At 41.5% G+C, this 22409-nt stretch overlaps 1 protein-coding gene across 3 annotated transcripts in view; it reads left to right on the forward strand.

Moving 5' to 3' along the window:
• Positions 1-8695: 8695 nt before the first annotated feature.
• The window catches only part of LOC125463140 (ATP-binding cassette sub-family D member 2-like), a 90234-nt gene continuing 76520 nt past the window's right edge, over positions 8696-22409 (forward strand). For 2 of the 3 annotated variants that reach the window (XM_048553931.2, XM_048553932.2), the window contains exons 1-2: positions 8696-9775; positions 22147-22327. In XM_048553931.2, coding sequence (XP_048409888.1) covers positions 8870-9775; positions 22147-22327 — 1087 coding nt within the window. In that variant the 5' untranslated portion in view covers positions 8696-8869. The remainder of the gene's footprint in view (positions 9776-22146; positions 22328-22409) is intronic. The other variant, XM_059654652.1, reaches the window with a different exon arrangement.

The raw sequence follows: 22409 nt of genomic DNA on the forward strand, positions 1-22409 counted from the left end.
GGTATTAAGGGATAGAGGGCAAATGTATGCATATAGAATTAGATTTCAGATCTGTCAAGATCTCATTGAATGGTAGGACAGGCCAAAAAAATGCATTCGCTGCTGCTGTTCATTCTTTTTCTCCCTGTTTCATCCCTTTTTGTCTCTAATAAGTTTCCTCAACCTTCTTCACCCTGCGCCTACCCTTCAACATTCTCCATCCGTCTTTCTGTCTCACAATTTTCCTTTATTTGTTCCCTTATTCTCACATATCCTTCACTATACTTCTTCTTCCATTCTTTCTCCCTCCATCTTTTTGGCTTTCCACCCATCCTTTTCTCTCTCTTCCACCTTATTCCTTTCACCTTCTCAAACACCTGTATCTTTCCTCCTGGACCTTGCTTTCCCCCCTATCTTCTCTCCATTCTATCCATTGTTTTCCTTTCTTCCCTTCAAACCTCCTGCAACTATTATCCCCTTTGCCTAAGCCCCCACCTCCCTTTCGTCCTGAGTCTTTTCTCCCTTCATCATTCATTCCTCCCTCCTCTTTCTATTCTTCCTTCGAGAATCCACCCATTGCTTACTCTCAATGTTGCACTTCCTCCCTTCACCAATGTGCCCACTGTCTTCCCTTATCTATCCCTTTTCATCCTCCCCATTTCTTCTCTCTTCTTCACATCCCCTCTCCTTCACCATCCCTTTGCTTCAATCTCCTCCCCATTCCATTCCCCTTCAATTACATTTCCTCCTTTTTTTTATCCTTCTTCTAACAGCCTTCACTTCACACACTCATTTCACACCTCTCACTATTCTTCACACATCCATTCTCCTCCCTACTCCATCATTCCCCTATCTGATTCTTCAGTTCTTCCACTTTCAATCCCCTGCTCCATCTCCCCAACATCCACACTGTTCCTGTACTCCCACCAACTCATTCTCCCCAATTTTCTTCTCCCTCGATCATCCCTCTCACCACTCATGTTGATTGCTCACTTCCTCACTCTTTCCCCTTAAGTGCCGATTTCCTCGCTTCTCTCTCTCTCCATTTACCAATATCTTCGTTCCAGTCTCCTTCCCTCCTCACTCCGCTCTTTTCCCCCACATTCACATTCATTCATCGTTCCCACACTAACTCTTCCTTCACACTAACCCTTCATTTACCAGCTGCACCATACTTCCACTTACCCTCATTCCCCAACCCCCCATTCCCTCGCTTCTGCTCATTTATCCTATGCTGTACATTTCTTTCGCTCTCCTACTCTTTAGTCCTCCATTCCCACAATTCCCCGTGTCCACAGTTTCAAATGCTAGAGCTGCCATCGGCCACTCACCGAACTCCTCCAACCCAATTCATTGCGGCTGCTTCACTCTCGTTTTCCCGCTCAGCCAAAGCCAAAGGAACTTCTACCCCGCGGCGGCGCGCGGATTGAGCGACCGTTAGAAGCGCGAGGTCGGAGCTCGAGCCCGAATTACCCCCACTCTCCCCAACTGGTAATCAAACCGCTATTACCCAGACCCATGGCTAATCAAGTCTCAATTATAGCATTCCCCCTCCTCCATAACGGCGCCCAAATTACCCCCCACCCCACTTACGACAGGTTATAAAACCAAAGCGACACCTCCGACCCCAAAAAATAATTCAACCCCAACACCTCCTCTACCGATAATTAATCCACATACTCTTTACTCAGATAATCACACCCCATACTCTCTTCTACAGAACAGTTAACCATAGAGTTTGTCAGCTTGGAAAGAAACCCTTTGCGCCATTGTGTCCATAGCACATCTGTTCCTATCTCACTTTTCAGCACTTGGGCCAAAGCTCTGTATGCATGGTATTTCAAGGATTCTTAAATGTCTTAAGGTTTCCACCCTGACTATTCTTTTATGCAGTGACCTCCAGATACCAGTGATCCTCTGGTGCTTTTCTTCAAGTCTGCTGTAAATCTCCTGCTCCTTATCTTAAAACTGTGCCCCCTTACGATTGAGCTCTCTACTAAGGGGAAAGGTATTTACCGATTTGTCCTCCTCAGAATTTTGTACACCTCAGGCATATTTGACCCCTACATCCATCCTATCTTTTTCTGCTCCAAGGAAACCAACCAAAGCCTATCTAGTCTCTCTCCATAACTGAATTGCACCAACTTAGGCAACAGCCTCACGCATCTCTTCTGCACCTTCTTGAGTGTAATCACATTCTTCATATGTACCTGTTCATAGATGATGATATATCTCTGGAGCAGATAGGACCTGAACTGAGCCATCCTGGCCCAGAGGCAGGGGCATTACCACGGCACCATGACAGCCCACACATTCTTCCTATAGATATTTTCCTGATCAACCTATGAAGAGATGTTATAACACACCTCTGGTCCATATGGTACTTGAACCCAGGCCTCCTGGTCCAGGCTACAGAAATTATCATGGCACTACAAGAGCCCCTACATATGGCGATCATTACTGCACATGACCATGGCCTAACTAATGTTATATACAGGTCTATCATAACTCTTTGCTCATTTATTCAATACCTTGTCTAACAAAGGCAAATATTCCTTAGGCCTTCTTAATCAACTTATCTAACTGCCCACCTGCTTTCAAGGATCTATGGACACACACACTCAAGTGTCTCTGATTTTCTGTGCCCTCAAACTTGAATTATCTCCAAAATGTATCAAAACCCAAATTCCCCTTCTGCAAGTAACCAAACCCCAATTTGCTTGCACACATAATCACACCCCAGTATCATTCGCTGTGTGTGATCAAACCCATATACTCCCCACACCACAGATTTCAAAACCCAATAGGTGCACCCCACAGTTAATCAAACCCCAGGAGACCAATCTCCAAAGGTACTCAATCCCCAATTATGCTGCACAGGTAACTAAAGTTAATACTACATCCCCCATAGCAAATCAAATCCCATGACCCTGCTCCAACCGAAGAAGAGCTCCAATAAAGTTCAACACGATCTTGCGTAACAGCGTTTCATCTTTTGGTGTTTTGAGCCTTCCAGACTTGACATTGAGTTTAACAATTTCAAATCAAAGTCCCTGCCCTTATTCTGTTTCCTGTTAATTGCAGGTTTTGTTATTACTTTCATTTTCCCTTTTGTTTTGCTTTCAGATTGCAATTGTTTACCATCCTCCCATTCTCTGACACTTTTGACCTTTTATCTGACCCAATACTGCTCCCTCTGGCTTGAACCACTAATTCTTGTCTATTAATCTCTCCTGTCTTCTCACCTATCTCAGAACTTCCATTTTCTCCTCTTTTTCACCTCCACATCCTATCACTTGCTTAACGCCTATCAACTTTCTAATTTTGCCCAATTCTGATGAAGGTTAAAAACATGAATCATTAACTCTAGTTCTCACCTCACAGATGCTACCTGACCTGTGAATATTTCCAAAAATTTTTGTTTTCATTTCATTCACAGTGAGACAATTGACGAAATTTAACTCAATATGTAGCACTTTAGGGAAAATCGGTAAATGAAGCACACTCATGTTATCGCTGTCCAATTAAGAAAATAAAAGTGAACTCCATTAACTGGGACAGGAAAGAAATCAAACTCTTCTCCCTGATGAAGGCAAAAATTGATATGTTTCTCACAGTGAGGCATGTAAATAAGTATGTCAGCCTCCCACACTGTGGGACAAGCAAGAAGAAAATGAAAACCAATACTTTTTATGAACAGCTAGGTAAGGAAATTAAAGCCAATATCTTTTCACTGTGAGGGAGGGAAGTCATTTGAGCGCCCCTCAAAATGGTGTATAATGAGAAAGTGAAACATCCTTTAATGTGATACATGTGAGGAAAATGAAAACTACATCCACAGGTATGGAACTTAAATCATACACTCCTCATTCACTACAGGTATGGAATTTTAATTGAGCATTATTCACCGTGCCACAGGTAAAGAAATGAGAACCTACACTGTCTGCTGTGGGAAAGGTTTTAACACAACAGCACTTACTTTGACAGAGAGGAGGAAATGAAATTCTGGCAAATCATGCTATCAATTGGGAAATGCAAACATTCAAACTTACTATTTCTGTTCCCACTTTTCAAATATTTAGAAATTTTGTAGCTCAAAATTTGGAGCACCGTGAACTCATGCTTATGTTCACAGGGTAAAATCACTATTTGTAAGTGTGCTGTATTACTCAAGGGATTTGAGTGACTCACCTACAAATGCCGACAAATGTATCCTATATATTTTTCTTCTGCTTGCAATGCCATCCGAGGTCAACTGCATATATTTACAATCCACAATTTGTTAATATGTGGGTGTTAGAAGTAAAACAATAGTGGTCAATATGTGACTAAGCTGCACTGGGATGATAGCATGCTGTCTCTTACAACTGATAATCCTTTGGCTTCAGCATCTTTTACCAAAGGCCGTTATCCATAATGATTTCAGTTGTTAAAATGCTGAGATGGAAACATTGGTATGCATTCATTTTTCAAAAAGATTCACCAGGAATTTTATGAAACACAGAGCATCAAACATTCAGTCATGAACATTTCAGGAAACATGTTCATGCAGAGAAAATGATGATTAATTGCCAGCAACAATTTTCACCACCCACTGTCACATTTTTCACCATATATAAAATGATTGCAATTAATGCTGAACTCAAATCTTCAAGGTAGGAGGGAAGAACCGGAAGAAAAGCTTCCCAGTAAAAATCAGCAAAAGGGGAAAATTCTTCATTCAAAGGATTATCAATATCTTGTATTGTGTATCTCAACTGTGCTGAACATATTTTAAGGCTGGTGTGGACGGATGTTTGCTCTGTCAGGGAAACAAGGGATGAGGGAGTGGGCAGGAAAATACAACTGGAATGCTGCATTAGTGTCATACTAGACTCAAATATTAACTGTTTTTATCTCTCCACAGATGCTGCAAGACCTGCTAAATTTCTCCAGAACTGTTTTTTAAAACATTTCAGATTTCTGACATCTGCGGGATTTTGTTTTTACTGCATGATAATATTGCTGGGATGGCTTTAACTAGATAAATGGTGGATTCTGCCCCTCAAGGGCATTTCATCCTGCCCTCTGGAGCTACTGGACAAAGTGATTGCAGTGATTGGAATGAGGACCAGATGGGTGTCATTGATTTTAAGATCCTTGATTGAGGTTGTTAACCTGGGCCAGTCAGGAAGCCCTGGCTGACAGACATAAAGAAGAGGTTCAAGAATTCCCCTCACTCTAGGGACTGGCTCTGTGCTGGCTGGTCAGAGCCCATGTAGTAAGCATATGTAAATCAAGGGTGGCTTGGTGATGGGATACCTGCCTCCTTGGAATTATTTCAGCAAAAAAAATCAGGAGATCCAGGGAGTCTCCTCATTTTAGGGGATGGTTCTGAGCAAGCAAATCAGAACATATGTACTGTGCAATGTGAATAAAGGGTGACTTGGTGATAGCATGCTAGCCTCTGTGCAGTTACTTCCCTGACAATAAAGCTAATTCAATTCAATCTCATTGGCCAGCAGTTGAGTAGTCCCAACAGCAATCAAAAACAGTAGTGGTTGATGCTGTGACTAGGATATGTTCCTGAAATGAAGACATCATCAATATCATGTAAGTACGGATGTTTTAGGTGGAAAGGGATTGGGGACACAAATGAGGGGTGGGGGTGGTTTGGAGGCTGAGGAAATCGCAAATGGGGTATCTTGTGTTTAGGGTGCGGTGTCCCCAGTGCATAAGGACATGTCCCAAGGGAGGAGCTACCTCGTGTTTCTGCCATCTCACCATAGCAGGCTGGTCACTTTTCTCAGCCTTCCATTGCCTGCCTTAAAAGTGGCAGTTAGCTAAAGGCCTCAATAACTCCAAAGGTGGACAGGCTGGCTGATCTTACCCCACCCACCAATTTATCAGGGACAGCTCACAAATGAATGGCAGGATGAATTCATGGAACATACCATTTGTCAAACATGTGCTCCAGGAGATCTTTAAACTATGCTCCTCCATTCAATTCAAATAATCTTCCCTTACCTTGACTGTGCCTTCATGTTCTAGATTCCTGAGCCAGCGGAATCAACCTACAGTGTCAAACATGTCCAGCCCCTTTAAAATCTTAAATGAATGATGGAGATTGTTTCTTCAAGTTTTTGACTAAAACAATAAGTGTAGATTATGACAAAGTATTTTTGAGATCCTATATTTTTGTGCTTAAATCTATATTGTATAATCTAAGAAATACTACATGTACACTTAAATGATTGGTTAGCAGGAGGTCCTTAAAGAACTGGCAGTCCTTTAAACAGGGGGAAAAAACCTGATCATGTAATGATATCGGAAATGTGAATGCATTCCAAATAATTTGGGAAATAATGGTAGGAGTTTTGGAGGCACAAATCATAATCCTCCTACCCTCCTTATATACAGAGTTAGTGTCAAGCACTAGGGTATTGCAAATATTAAAATTAATATTAAATATTTCATGGAGCTGACTATCCATGGAAGAACATGTCGTCACTATTCACTATAACATCAATCCACCAATCAAATTCTACTGTGTAATTTCATATGCTGAACAAGTTTCTTATAATAACTTTGGAATCTTGCAGCATTGTGGTAATGTCCCTATCATGTAGCAGGAGGTCTAGGTTTAAGTTCCACCCACCATAGATGTGTGTCATATATGTCATAATAGGTTGATTAAAACAACTAAGTTGGGAATTAAGTGTTAGCTTGAGAGTGACAATGCAATCACTGTCAACTGTCATTAAAAAATGTTCTGGTTCACTCGTGTCCTTTTAGGAAAGGAAATAGGTTTTCCTCATCTGGTTTAGCCTACATGTGACTTTAGGCCCACTACAATGTGGTCAACTCTCAACCATCCATGGCAATTAGGGATAGGCAGTAAATGCTGAAATAATCAGTGATGAATTATTTTTTAAAAAAATCATTTGTAAAGTGTGAACCACAATTATGAAAACCAAATTATCTGTCCTTAAGGTCCCACCAAAGTGTGAGAATGTGAGTTATTGCCGGTCATGCACGAGTACTGTGAGGGTGTATTGTCAGAAAAATTTGACTTTATTGAAAAACGTCATTCCAAACCTCCAGTCTTGTCAGATATAAAAACCTGTTACGGCTAAGGTAATAATGTTGCTAACAAATGTTATGAAGGTGGTCATATGTCACTTGGTGTTGAAATCAAGTTAGCAGGGCTGAATGTCATGTTACTTCTTTGTCACTAAAAATTGTGTCAGCAGGTAGCTGGCAGCTGCCAGTCTCCCCATGTCATATAGCAGAAACGCGTAAATCCTACTAATCTTCAGCACTGTCTCCTCTCCGTTCATTAACTGGGAAATATAGAGGTTCATCTTCAGTCCTCATATTCACCCTGTTGTTTGATGTTGTTTTCCAATATCGAGGGCAAGAACAAACCTAATTCAATGGGGTTCAGCTGATGAGGGTGACTGTAAGTGTAAGGCATGGAATTGCATAAGGATCAGGGTGAGTAGGAATGATGGATGGATGCATAGATGAAGTGCACAGACAGTGAAGACACGCAACCCCTGTAGGTCAAAAAAGTCTGAGGGTTTATTTGCACAAGAAAATACAGATGGATGTGCAACTGTCCTCAACTTTCCTGATTTAGATAGGTCAAAGATAGGAGAGGTGATAGCTTCGAGATATGATCATTAGTCTACTAATCCAGAGGCCCGGACAAAGTTCTCTCTTTGTGACTGAATGGTTCTAGCTCAGGCAATATCCTGGTGAATCTCTTCTGCACTCTCTACAGCAATTTCATCCTTCCTATTGCGTGGCAACCACAACTACACATAGTATTCCGGTTGTGCCGAAGGAACATTTTATATATAGCTCCATTATAACTTCCTTGCTCATTGTATTCAATGCCTTGTCTAGTACAAAAACAATTATTCCACATGGCTTCTTAACCATCTTATTTACATGTCCTGCTGCTGTCAAGGATGCATGGTCTTTTGTATAAAGATTCCTTTGATCCTGTTGTACTTCCTCGGGTCTGACAATTCGACTTGCCAAGTTAGTTCTCCAAAAATGCATTCCTCATACTTTTTTCAGAATTAAATTCCATTTGCCACCGTTGAGTCCATCTGGCCAGTTTGTCTATATTGTTTTATGGTCTAAGGCCATCAACTTCACCATTTATCCAATTTTTGAAGATTATTATTAATTATTGATCATACCTTCTAAACATTCGCGTCTATTATTGTACACTTGCAGCAAAGGACACAGCATTGGAAGCTGTGGTATATCAGTGGACGCAGGCTTCGAGTTACAAAAAAAAACACCCTTTCAACTATCACCTTTTGCTTCCTGTTGCTAAGCCATTTAAATAATTCAGGTTGCCCTAGATCCCATTAGCTCTTAACCAACCTCATCCAGACACCTGGTCACCTCGAAAAACACAATCAAATTTGTTCGACATGACAACCCTCTCGCAGAGCAGTGCTGAAAAAAAGAAATTGGATTTTGTCCCTCAAAAATTGTTTTCTTCATAAGTTTCCTCATCATACTGCATGGAACGGGTAGCGATGCGCGCGCGGCCGCCGGATGCTGCATGGTGGACGAGCGGTGGGCGATGAGCCGCGCGCCTACGGGACGCTGCCTGCAGCTGGCGTCCCTTGGAGCCAGCTCGTGTCCGCTGCGTGGCGCGCGCTCGCGCCCCCAACCTCTCCCCGCCTAAACAGGAGGCGGGAACGTGCCCGCTCGATGACGGAAGCGGACGCGGTGCCGCAGCGCCTGTGAGCCGCTCTCAGTTTGCGGAACCGATGGGCGTCCTGCACCATGACACTCGGTAACTTTTCGCCCTCGATCGGCCCCGCTGTTTGCGTTGTCGCCGCTTCGTTCTCCGTGTGCGGGCTGGAGCACTGACAGGGCGCAAATGTCCCACTTGCTGCATGCGGCGGCCGGGGTTAAATGGACCAAGTCCAGGGCCGCCCGTAGAGCCGTCTTCCTGCTCCTGGCCGCCTACGGTGTCAAGAGGTTGTACCCGCTCCTCTATCATCAGCTCCACGGCAAAGCTCAGCCCGAAACACCGGCTTCTCGCCATTCCCGCAACCACTGCCCTGCCAAGAAATCTCCTGCTGTCGACGCGGACTTCTTGCAGCAACTGATCGGTCTGGGGAAAATCCTCTTCCCCAAACTGGTTACCAAGGAGCTAGGCTTGCTCTGCCTGCACTCGGTGGCTCTGATTTCTAGGACCTTCCTCTCGATTTATGTGGCGGGCTTGGACGGTAAGATAGTGAAGAGTATCGTTGAGAAGAAACCCAGGACCTTTGTGCTGAAACTGGTCAAATGGCTCCTGGTGGCCATCCCGGCCACCTTCGTCAACAGCGTGATCCGCTATCTGGAATGCAAGCTGGCCCTGGCATTTCGCACCCGCCTGGTCGATCACGCCTATCGAACCTACTTCACCGATCAGACTTATTACAAGGTCAGCAACATGGACGGAAGGCTGGAGAACCCCGACCAGTCGCTGACGGAGGATATCATGATGTTTGCTCAGTCCATCGCTCACTTGTATTCCAACCTGACCAAACCCATCTTGGACGTAATGCTGACTTCCTACACCCTGATCCAGACCGCGACCTCCCGGGGAGCAAACCCCACGGGACCCACGCTTTTAGCCGGGCTTGTCGTTTATGCCACAGCCAGGGTATTGCGAGCCTTCTCTCCGAGGTTTGGCAAGCTGGTGGCCGAAGAAGCTCAAAGGAAGGGATACTTGAGATACATCCATTCACGTATTATAGCCAATGCAGAAGAAATTGCTTTTTACAGGGGACACAGGGTAAGGATTTCACAGTGAAACTGGAGCTCATTAAACTGATAGTTCACATTTGTCAGAACGATGAAAGATGGTACCACTGAAGCCGTTAGTGTATTGCTGTAGATGCCACCTGACTCTTTAGAGTTACTCTAATACCTTGAATCCGTAGATTAGAAAGGTAATGTGTAGGTTATTTATGTTTTAGGAAAATGGATTCCTTTCAGACCCTTTGTTGTAATAATAGATTTGATGTGCTGCAGTCCCTGATTGAAAACCACTTCACAGGAAGTTGCTCTTTTGGTTTTAGCGCTCATGAAAGATTAATTAACTTGACAGAGAAGAACATTTTGCTGAATGTGGTAATGTTCTACTTGTTAGATTGGAATATTTACATTGCATTTTTACGTTGCGTTTCACCTTCCTGTGGTGATTGCAAATTCACTTTACTTAGCCAAGAAGAAAGCTAGGATTGCCAGTGTTTATAAAACATTTACGTTGTTTTCGATTTGTTTTGGCTACTAAATTACCACTTTTGCATTTGAAATTAGAATGTAATATGGCTCTGCCAAAGCCAGTCAACATTGTGCATTTTGAAAAGTTTTTTTATTTGATGCTAAGTTGAGTTGTTTCAATATATAATCAAGTGTTGCATGGAATTGATCAGGGTCAACTTACATCAGCACTCCTGCATCTCTGCATTCTGATCCAAAAGACCATAAGACATATAGGAGTGGAAGTGTGGCCATTCGGCCCATCAAGTCCACTCCGCCATTTAAATCATGGCTGATGGGCATTTCAACTCCACTTCCCTGCACTCTCCTCGTAGCCCTTGATTCCTTCTGAGATCAAGAATTTGTCAATATCTGCCTTGAAGGCATCCAACGTCTCGGCCTCCATTACCCTTTTTAATTCTGAGAAGAGCATCTTCAATTTGATTCACTGTGATGCAAAGACGAAGTGTTGCCGGTACTGGAAAAATGAAACTAATTCAAAAAAATTGGAAATTGCAGGCCGGACAGCACCTGTGGAGAAAGAAACAGCTAACATTTCAGGATGGTGACATTTTGCCAAAACAGTTATGGTGAAACAGTTATCAACACTAGATGCAGTAACATCTCTTCAAGGTGGCACTTCCAATTTGCTTCAGAATTTACAGTCACTTTCTTGTGCGGTGGCCTTGAGCACATTATTAATTTGTTAATGGAACAAAAACAGCCTGTTCTCATATGAGCCTCACACAAGCATTTGCTTACCTACTAAAGTCTCTTGACATGGTAGATTGAGTAAAATGAGGCTATGCCTTCTGTCTGCCCTAGTTTTTCTAATTCTGGGACAGAGATTAGTGTGCTTTCATGTCACTCCAAACTGACTCTTGGGACCAGCTGAATTAATAGTTAATTTCCTAATCCTTTAAACATGATAGTTAATTTGGTTGTGGGAGAAAGTAGATATCCAGTGAATCATAGAATCTCTACACTGTGGAAGTAGGCCACTTGGCTTGTTGAGTCCATGCTGACTCGAAGAGCATCCCACCCAGACCTACCACACCCCCACTTCTATATCCCTGTAACCATGCATTTCCCATGGCTACTTCACCTAGCCTGCTCATTCCTGGACATTATGGGCAGTTTAACATGGCCAATAACCTACATATTTGGGCTGTGGGAGAAAACCTGAGCATCTGGAGGAAACCCATGCAGACGTGGGGACAACATGCAAACTTCACACAGATAGTTGCCGGAGGGTGGAATTGAACCTGGGTCCCTGATGCTTTGAGGCAGTAGTGCTAGTTACTGAACCACCATCCCGCTGTAATAACTGGATTTGAATTTCGCACAAACTGTAGAGGTAAATATCAAAACCGTGGATGAAGTAAATTTGGATATTCTCAAAATCCAATTCCAGCTGATTATACCACATGGATCTAGTCATCCTGAAATGTGGACTATTTGGAGCTAATTTAGAGAAATCATATGATTAAAGCATGTGCTAAGTGAGGGTAGAGTACTTATAATCAAGAAATGTTGGGTTTGGTTGAGAACACTTGACAAAAACAGCGAGGATTAGATTTTTCCCCTGGCTTCAAGACTTTATCATTAGCACCAAAGGACGTTTCAAGCCTGTGCTTGGCAATAGTGAGATTTATGGCACAACGTTCTGGGACGTGGCCCCCTCGTAAACTGCCTTTGGGTCTGTGCCTGTTTAAGGATGATGAGTTTCTGATGCTGCAGGTTCAATCACAGGGCTTAGAAACTCTGAACTCTTAGCAGCTCCAGCAGATAGAAATGTCCTTGGAATTCTTGGTGCACATAAAATGAGGGCCAAACCATTTGAAATGTTCGAGGAGAAAATTCTTGTTTAACGCTGCAGGTGTGGCAGCCTTTCCTTTCCTTGGCACACCAGTTCAAGTGACCTTCCAGGACATCTCCAACTTTGTGGAAGCCTCCGTCTGTGGTGGTAATGCTCCTGTAGTGACAAAATGCCCTAAATTGGAGTTTCCTGATCATGGGAAAATGTCCCCACATAGAACATAACAGCACAGTACAGGCCCTTCGGCCCTCGATGTTGTGCCGACCTGTCATACCGATCTCAAGCCCATCTGACCTACACTATTCCATGTACGTCCATATGCTTGTCCAATGACGCCTTAAATGTACCCAAAGTTGGCGAATCTACTACCGTTGCAGGCAAAGCGTTCCATTCCCTTACTACTGTCTGAGTAAAGAAACTACCTCTGACATCTGTCCTATATCTTTCACCCCTCAATTTAAAGCTATGCCCCCTCGTGCTCGCCGCCGCCATCCTAGGAAAAAGGCTCTCCTTATCTAAGCCACACAGCTGCCCCTAATTTTCCAGCATTCTCCTTGCTTCCAACCCCTAACACGTTACCTTCATACATTGTTACCACTGGGCCCGAACAAAAAATCAGCCATTGATGGCAGAGCACTGCTCTGCAGTTTGAAAAGAGTATTCATTCCAGTTTCTTTTAATAAAATAACTTGATTTTCAGACACAGTGATACCATATAAAACTTGCGATACCTGTCACAGTTTATTGGCTGGAGGTCCAACTCTGGGACATACAGGCCCCTACTGAAAGCTCACACCATGGTTAAGTGAATCCTTATGAAAGATTTGTTTCTGAAAATATTAAGATTCTTTCTTTGAATCTAAGATAAACAATAAATGTTTTAGTATATTAGATTTTCTTTACAATCATCGTTACTGCAGGGATAGGAATTTGCCACTTAATTCAACAAACGTCATTCTTAGTGAAATAATGTAACCTTCCATTTGAAACTCTTAAAATTTCCTTTTGAAATGAAAAATATTCTATAGGTCATGAAAATGCAAAAAAGAAATTGCAGGTCAGACACCAACCTTTTTCAAAAAAAACCTTGTGAAATGTAGGTCACATTGGCAAGGCCATCATTTATTTCTCACCACGGCAATCTCCTTCATAAAATGCTCTAGCGTATATGGTGAAGGTACTCCCACAGTGTGTTGGGAGGGAGTTCCATGATACTAATGGAATGCTAATGAATAATCTGCATTCATTTTCCAAATCATGATAAAATGTGACTTGGAGGAGTATTTGGAGGTGGTGCTGTTCCCATGTAGTTGCTGCTGTCAACCTTTCAGATGATGGAGGAGCTTTGGAGAAGCTATTGCAAATTGTTGCAGTGCATCTTGAATATGGTACATACTACAACAGCTGTGTATTACGGTGAAAGGACAGTTTAAAGTGGTTGGTAGGATGCCAATTAAATGATCTGCTTTCTGCTTGATAGTTTTCTGTCTTCTTGAGCACCATTGTAACTGTATGTATCAAACAAGTGGACAGTATTTTACCACTCCTGATTGATAACTTGAAGATAATGGAGAGGCTTTCACAGCCAAAACTCCTACAAAATCAGCATTGGTAGACTGAATATTGCATCCAGTTGCTCGAAAGTCTGTCCCCTATCACAGAGATAGTAGGAACTGCTGATGCTGGAGAATCTGAGATAACAAGGTGTAGATCTGAATGAACACAGCAGGCCAAACAGCATCAGAGGATTGATCGCATCCTGATGAGACCCTGAAGTCCTATGTTGTGTTCAGCTGTCTTCCTTTACAGCTGTGATATTTTGGTCTTCTGCCTCCTAGTCCTGTTCTTCCCGTTCCTCTGATATGCTGTGTTGCCAAGGCCTCATTCCCTTCAAAGTCAACTCCTGTCTGGAGTGCCATGACATGGACACTGTAGCAGACCACTGCAATGTACAACCTAAATGCAGGAGTGTTCTGTAGGATGCCACCCCACCAGTCTAGTAATGTCTGATGGCCTGCACCATGCTGGACGCTTTATACAGATGATTTCAGTTTCAGTTACAGTATCTCTGAGATGCATTAACAGCTAAGTAACTATCCTTTCAAGACATAATCCTTGTCTGATAGAATCTATCATCAACAGAGTGGACTGAAGACTTTTAGCAGACTGGATTGCAGAAGAGTGAAGTAGTCATGGGGGCTGCTGAAAAAGCAGGCATCTCATGCAAGAAGCTCTTGAAAACAAAAATGCAGTCAACAAACTCAGCAAGTTAGGCAGCATCTGTTGATTGAGAGAAACAGTGAAACAGTGAACGGGCTCAATTTTACCAGAAATAGGTTAAGTGTCAATTTTGGCTAACATCACAGAACATTACCCTCCATGAACTTTTTCTAGTTTTCTATTCATCACGACTTGCCTCATTAGATATGTAACATGGCTCTATGGCTTCCTGCTCATGTTAAACTTTCCTTTTATCAGAGGCAGAAGTACTTAGCACTGTCGGTAGCTCCCTGGAAGTGCCATTTTTAAAGACCCCCTTGTACCACATCAAGCATTTCCAGCCAGTGTGGCTAGAGCTACTTCCCTGGCACTGCACGTACTATGATAGAACCAAAAAATAAAGCTTTTCAAACTACAGCAGTGGCATGCTGACATCTCATTGCAAACAAAAGTACACGTTTCTAAGAACTATTCCTAATGTCATCTGCCCTAGAATGCCTTGTAAGGAAATGCTACTTTTTCTCCCTATGCTCAGCATAATCCAAAATCTTAATGTTGTTCATTGGGATTATCGTATACCAGATAGCCTTCAAATTGTTGAAAGCATTCACTTCTATTCAGTAAGTGTAAAGAATAAATAAAGAAAACTGCATTTCTCAGGATTGCTTGCAGTTTGAGCAGCAGCAGCAAATTTAGAGTCGGGTAGTGCTCTCAGCACCAACTTTACATCTGCTTGAACTATATGTCAGTTAAATCCTGTTTTGCTGGTTACAGCTGATGCTGGAATGCTGTCATGCTGAAGGTGATGTTACTCCTGCTCAATGTCCTCATCCTCCTCCACAGAAGGCTGCTTGCCGCTTTCCCAATCTTTAGCATTCATTATATTCTCCCTTTGCTTGCCACAGTTCTCTAGAGTACAGCATGTTAAAAGTATGCAGCACTGTCTGTCTAAGATGTACTGCAAGTCTCGCCCTGATTGATCTAAACATCAGAACCTTGTCTTCAGCAAAACTAATATCTTCTCCATGTTGGTCGAAAAATAGACTACGTAAGCCTCAGTCAGGGGTTTGCATAACATTATTCAGCTGTGGATGCAGAGGGTAGCCATGGTCTTCCAGGTAGCCATCCTTTTCAGGCATCCAGTCCTTGAAATGAAGCTGGAACATTAGTGTTCTCAAGGATGTTTGGTGCAGACTTGTAAGATGCAGTACTGCTGATCACAGGTGACTTGGATGTTTCTGGAATAGAATCTTGCTCTTATGAAGTTGCATTTTGATATGGTGAACTCAATGTGATTTTGTATATGCTGTGTCCTGTACTTAAAGTAATCAACTATTTTGACAAAACTTACTGCCCTGCTGCGTCACAGGTTTTGTTATTGGGAAAATGAGACAAAATGATGTGATCTGACTCAAATTTTGTCCGTACAGCCTTGACATATTTATAGGTTGAGGATTGTGAAATTCCAGACAGGTCCCCAGTAGATCCTTCACTTTGAAATTGTTCAGCTTAATATTGAGTCCAGAGACTATAAAATGCCCAAATTGAAAGATGAAGTGCTATTCGAGCAAGTTACATTGAGCCTTACTGGAAAAGTGTTGTTGGCCGATGACAAAAAGTGCCAGGGTGAGGGAAAATTGGAGAATCAAAATTACAAGCCATCTGAAGCTCAGGATCATTCTTGTTGACATAATGGACATATGCCTCAAAGCTGTCACTAAATGAGCAGTGAATGCAGTAAGCCAAATTGAAAGAAGAACATGTAAGTTGCTACTTCACCTTGAAGGTGTGTTTAGGTCATTAGCAGTGATGAGAGAGCAATAGATACAACTGAGAGAATGGAATTGAGTCCTTACAGGGACTAGGGTATGAAGAAGTTTAATTAAGTGATGGAGGTGAAACCACTGGTTTTTATGCTTGTGAGGCCCCACCTATGTGGAAATCACTGTGCTAGTTTATGCATGACCCCCTGCACTTTCCAAGTGCATCGTCAACTCTGAGCACAGCCAGTGCACACGCAGTAGCATATATGTGATATTCTTCATGAGGAAAGGCCATCTAAATTCTTCTAATGGCCATGACCATGTTATCAACTTCATCATGCTCCTTATCTAATTGCTTGCCGTCTGCAAAATCTTAAGCAGCAATGACCTCTTTAAATAAATTCATTAAATTTGTTTGCAGTGTGGTATTTTCAGAGCCACCCACACCCATTCTGGTCTCATACAGGAATCAAAAATCCTATCCTGCGATTGTGTGAGTGACAAATCTTTTGGCAATTTTGCGTAACATGGCTTGAAGTAATAGCAGCTTTGCAGTACAATTGCCTTGATTCTGCAAAATATCACTTGACGATCCTTTGCTAAGAATGGAGACAAAAGTAAGTCAAGGAGGGGAAAAGATGCTCTTCACAATGTTTAGACTTGTAATTCAAGTATCTACAAAGGCAAACTGGTCTGTTGGATATTCTGTTATTCAAGTTATGTGTTATAAACTCACCCAAATGCACTCAGGTGTGATCTGGGAGCATGACCTTGTTCAAGTAATTGTTGTACATGTATAGATGTCTCTGTTACTGAAATTACAGACAACTGATATAAACAAAGTACTGCAACTTTACTGTCATATGTTTATTAAGTGTGGCATGACTGTAAACTTAATTTGTACAATTCCTACCTGAGCAGTTGAATTTTTCCACATAAAGGAGAAGGAGAATAGGACAAAAATAAGTGTTAAATAGATTCATTGTTAACAAATCTCTAGTCCAGACGGAGTATAATTTGCTGAGGGAAGCAGAAATGGTGCTACAGAAACTGACCGCAATTTGCAGAAGGCTGCAGCACCGGGGTTTGGTGGTGATAGAGTCATGTAGAATGGAAACAGACCCTTTGGTCCAACCAGTCCATGCTGAACATAATCCCGAACTAAACTAGTCCTACCTTTCTGCTGTTTGTGCATGAATCATAAAATGCTGGGATCTGAGTTCATTGGGTAATAGGTCAGACTAATGGACTATTGGCCTTCATTTCAAAGAGATTGAAGCACAAAAGTAAGGATGACTTGCTAAAACTCTACAAAGCACTAGTCAAACAACAGCTGAAATATTAAGCATTTTGGTCCCCTTATCTAAGGTAACATATACTGGCATTGGAGGCGAGCCAGAGAAGTTTCCTTAGTGTGATCTGGGTATGGTGGGAGTTTCTTTTGGGCAAAAGTTGAGTTAATTGACCTTATGCTCATTGGAGTTTAGAAGAATTAGAGGTAGCCTTATTGAAATATACAAAATTCTTCGGGTGCTTTCAAGATCAATGCAGAGAGGTTGTTTTCTCTTTGTGGGAGAATCTAGGACCAGAGGACATAATCTAAGTAAGGGCTCATCCACTTAAGATGGATTGGCAAAGAGGAAATTGTTTTTCTCTCTGATATAGTAAACCTGTGCAATTCTTTAAAACAGAAGGTTGTAGAGGTTGCGCTGTTAAGAATCGGGACTGGTATAGACAGATTTTTAATCAGTAAGGAAAATCAAAGGTTATGGGGATAAAGCAGGAAAGTTTAGTTGAGGATTAGTAGAGCAGCTAAGACTCCATTGAGCGATGGAGGAGAGATGATGGGCCAAATGGCTTGCTTCTGCTCCTGCTCAGGATATGGGAATGGTGCTTGAAGACTGGAGGATTGCAAATGTTACATATATTCAAAAACCGGGAGAAAGCTAATTATAAAAGAGAATCAGTCTCACATCAGTGGCAGGAAAAGTAATGGGGAAAACTTTTTGAAGGACAAAAGTAAGCGTATTTAAAGAACACACAGCCATTAAGGCACAACTAGCACAGATCTGTTAAAGACAAATTGTTAATGACTAATCTGTTCAATTGTTCAATGAAGAAGAAAGAAGGTTGTTGATAGACCATTAAATGTAGTATCTATGGACATTGAAAATGCATTTGATGAAGTCACAGATAACAGACATATGCAAAAAAAGCCGTATGGGATGAAAGGAATGTTGGCAACCATGATACATAATGACTAAAGGATAGCAGGCAGAGAGTAGTGATGAATGGATTTTGTTTTCTGACTGGGAAAGAAGAAGCAATGGCATCCCTTAGCATTAGGATTTGGGATGTCATTTTTAAAGTGTGCCAAGTTTTGTGCCCTCTGCAAAATAGTCAGTAAGAAAGGGGATATTCACAGCCTTTAGGATGTCATAAAATGATGAAATGACAGATATGTGTGAAATTACAGACACGGTAAGGAGCAGTGTATTTCTCTGACTATAGATGCTGCAAGAGTATTTTCACCATTTGTTTATACTTTAAATCTCTAATATTACTAGCATTTTGCTTTAGTTGTGGTTAGTTGGCTTGCTGAGCTGGTTTGTTGTTCTGCAGACATTTCGTTACCCTGCTGGGTACCATCATCAGTGCAGCCGCGGATGAAGCTTCTTCAAGCATCAAACCAGCTCAGGGAGCCAACCAACCACAACATCCACAATCCGAGTTACAAATCTACTCTAAAACATTTTGTAAAAGCTATGCTGTTGCAGGGTGGGTGCACCAAAGCCCATGCAGTTGCAGTGTCTGTGACATCATTGTAGGACTGATGCTATGACTTCATACTATAAGTCCCAACTTGGTGGCCCTGAAATTATTTGCAAAACTGTTGATGTAGAGGAGCTTCCAGAAAGAGCTCTCACTGCCTCATCTACTATGTCACTTTTGCCGCACTCCATAAACAAAATATCAAGGAAGGCAGCGGGGGAAGTGGATAAAGGCGTGACAGGGGAGAGGTGGCAGTAATGTGCACACACAAGAATCATGTTGGTGGCCCTAACTTTCAATCCCAGTGCGATGATGACACATTGTAATTGCAGAGGCATCAACTTACTGTTCTATTGCATTGGCAGGGCACACATGGTTTATGATATCAAAATGATTAATATTTTGAGGCGAATTCAAGAACAGAGAAGGTTGGGGTTGCATATTCATGTTTCTTTAAAGATGACAGCGTAGTTAAGAAAGCAATTTAAGATATTTGGCTTTGTGAATAAGGGTAATGAGGAGAAAAGTAAGGAAGTTATGGGAATCTTGAAAAAAGATCAGCCCTTAGCTGGAATATTGTGTGCACTTTGGGTCTCCATGTGATGAAGAATGCCCGGAGAAACTGGGATTGGTATTGTTAAAGCATAGAAGGTTAAGGTGTGACCTAGAGATACTCAAAAGTTAGTGAAAGCTTTTGGCAAAGAGGGGAGAAATGCTGCTTCTAGCAAGTGGAACAATAACCAGAGGTCAAACATTTAAAATAATTGACAAACGAAATAGCACTGAAATTTGAAGTTTTCTTCAGGCACAGGGATGTTAAGATCTAGAATGCATTGTCTGAAAGGGTGATCATCGCAATAAATTGATAAATTCCAAAAGACAACTGGGAATATGCTTGAAGAATACAAATTTTGTGGACTGTAGGGTTAATAAAGCTGTGGTGTGGAACCAAAATGAGCAGCTCTTTCAAAGAACCAACATAAGCAAAATGTGGTTGATGGCCACCTTTTGTACTGTTAGATGCAATGTTTTTATGATATTGTTACAATAATAGAACTAATTAGCCAGTCATAAATGGTATAGTTTTATAATAACTTCAGAAATTTAAAACACCCACCTGATTTATTTGTTGACCAGATCATTCAAAGGAAGTCACCACACTAATTTATAATAATGGGCAGCTTTTGTTTATCTGGATTGTGTTGATTGGTCAGCTTAAAGGGCATATCTGTTGTTTAGCGGATGATCGAAATGCACCCACTGGGAGATAGGATGTGTGGAAGAATGAAGAGTGCTATGGATATGCAGCCTTCAGTGATTGGTGGCGACAGGTGGGTAAGCTATGGTTGCTGAATAACAAATGAATGAAAACTCAATCCCAACCAAAAGATTATCATGGCATGAGAGATTTTTCAATGAGTGAAGAAATAGAATGTTTAGAAGGATGAAGTTGACAGGACAAATGAGTAGGTTAGAACGCACCTGATGCAGGTGACATGAGAGAAAGCATGCGAAGGGTAGATTAGCTTTGGAGCGGTGGATGAGATGATGGAATTCGTTTAATGTGGCAAAGAACTGGGACAAGTACTTGATACAACTTATAATCCATGTTGATGCTGTTTTGTAAGTTGTCATGCGTTGAAATTATTTAAGTAATAGTGATCCAACATTCATAAGAATCATAACTACAGTTCTTTTAAAATTTCAAAGTTAGTTTTAAAACTTTTCGTTAATGTCTGTCCTAACACCTTTTTGGAAGAAAAATGTTGCTACATTCTTCATTGCTATTTAATTTTGTCCATCTCTGGCACAACAGGTGAGGTGCTATAATACTGGCAAATATAAAAACAAAGTGCTGGAATACTCAGGTCTGTGCAGGGAGAAACCAAGTTAATTCTTGGAATCAGGTATGACTCTAGAACTGAAAGGTGAAAATGTTATCAGAGATAATGGGAACTGCAGATGCTGGAGAGTCCAAGATCACAAAGTGTGTAGCTGGATGAACGCAGTAGGCCAAGCAGCATCTCAGGAGCACAAAAGCTGACGTTTTGGGCCTAGACCCTTCATCAGAGACTGAAATGTCAGCTTTTGTGCTCCTGAGATGCTGCTTGGCCTGCTGTGTTCATCCAGCTACACACTTTGTTATCTTGAAAATGTTATGGGTGTTTTTGCTGTTGAACAATAGAAGGCTGGGGAATAGCAAAAGGACAGGCCTGGGATAGGGTAGAGGACAAGACAGATTAAATGACAAATGTGTAATGGAATAAAACACACAGGCTATGGGAGTGCAGTAAAGAAATAAAATATTTATTCATTGTGAGTATGCGTGGCAAAATAATGAACAGCTCTGGCCTAAAGCAAAAATGTGAAAAACAAGATTAAGATTGGCAAATGACCAAAGAAACAGAACCAGAATGGGAGTCAGACTTTCTGATTTGAAATTATTGAATTCATTGTTGAGATGGGAAGGCTGGAAAGTGCCCAGATAGGTAATAGGGTGTTGTTCCTCAAACTTGCACAGAAGGCTGAGGCAGAAGCATGAACATGTGATCAAGTTTAAAATGGCAAGCAGTTGGAAACTTAGCATCATGCTTGTGTACTGCTTGCAAATATTCTGTAAAATGGCCATCCAGTCTGTGTTTGACTAACTCCAGTGCAGAGGACCTTGCAATGTGAACAGGCAATGCAATATATTAAATTGTAATTAAAGTGTAAGATAACTGCTGTTTCACCAAGAATTAGTGTTTTGGGGCCAAGGACAATGAAAAGAGACATATTATACAATTGCAATGAAAAATGAATGAGTTTTTTGGGTGACTGAAGAGTGGTATCAGTTCCTTCATGATGGTCTTTGCAGGGAGAAGGGAAGATATGTTTCGTGGTGGCATCATGTTTGATGTGGAAATGATGGAGTATGACTTGTTAAATGTGAAGGCTTGTGATGAAGGACAGTGCTGACAAGGGGAACCCAATTGCGGTTCTGGGAGAGAGGTGCAGGAATGAGCTAAGAAATATGGAAAAAAAGTCAAATAGTTGAAAACCCTGACAACCACGGTGGAATGGAGGAGATTTGTGTAGTGTGGAACCCTTGATTAAAGACAATTTTCTTTTAGAACTTGAAAAATTGTTCTAATAAATCCTGCAAAAGTATTTTCTTTCAAGGAATTTGTTTCAAAAATTCAAATTGCTTTTCAAATTACCAGTAACTCTGTGTATTCCAGGCACTAAAATGCATTTGACGTTTTGCACATTATCTTTCCTTATTTTAAAGTAAAGTTAGTATATGTAATATTTATACAATTGTTGTATTCTATTTTGTTTTCTTAGGTGGAAATGAACCAGCTGCAGAGAAGTTACAAGTCACTTGCTGCCCAGATGAATCTTATTTTATCCAAAAGACTTTGGTACATTATGTTGGAGCAGTTTCTAATGAAGTATGTGTGGAGTGGGAGTGGATTAGTGATGGTGGCACTTCCAATAATCACGGCGACAGGTTTTGCAGACAATGGTAATGAAACAAATTTTCACACTAAATCAAGAAATTGGTTTGGTATTAGCGAAGCTTATTAAAGGAGCCAGAAATTATATGT

This window comes from Stegostoma tigrinum, chromosome 25 (genome assembly GCF_030684315.1).
Source record: "Stegostoma tigrinum isolate sSteTig4 chromosome 25, sSteTig4.hap1, whole genome shotgun sequence".
NCBI lineage: Eukaryota > Metazoa > Chordata > Chondrichthyes > Orectolobiformes > Stegostomatidae > Stegostoma > Stegostoma tigrinum.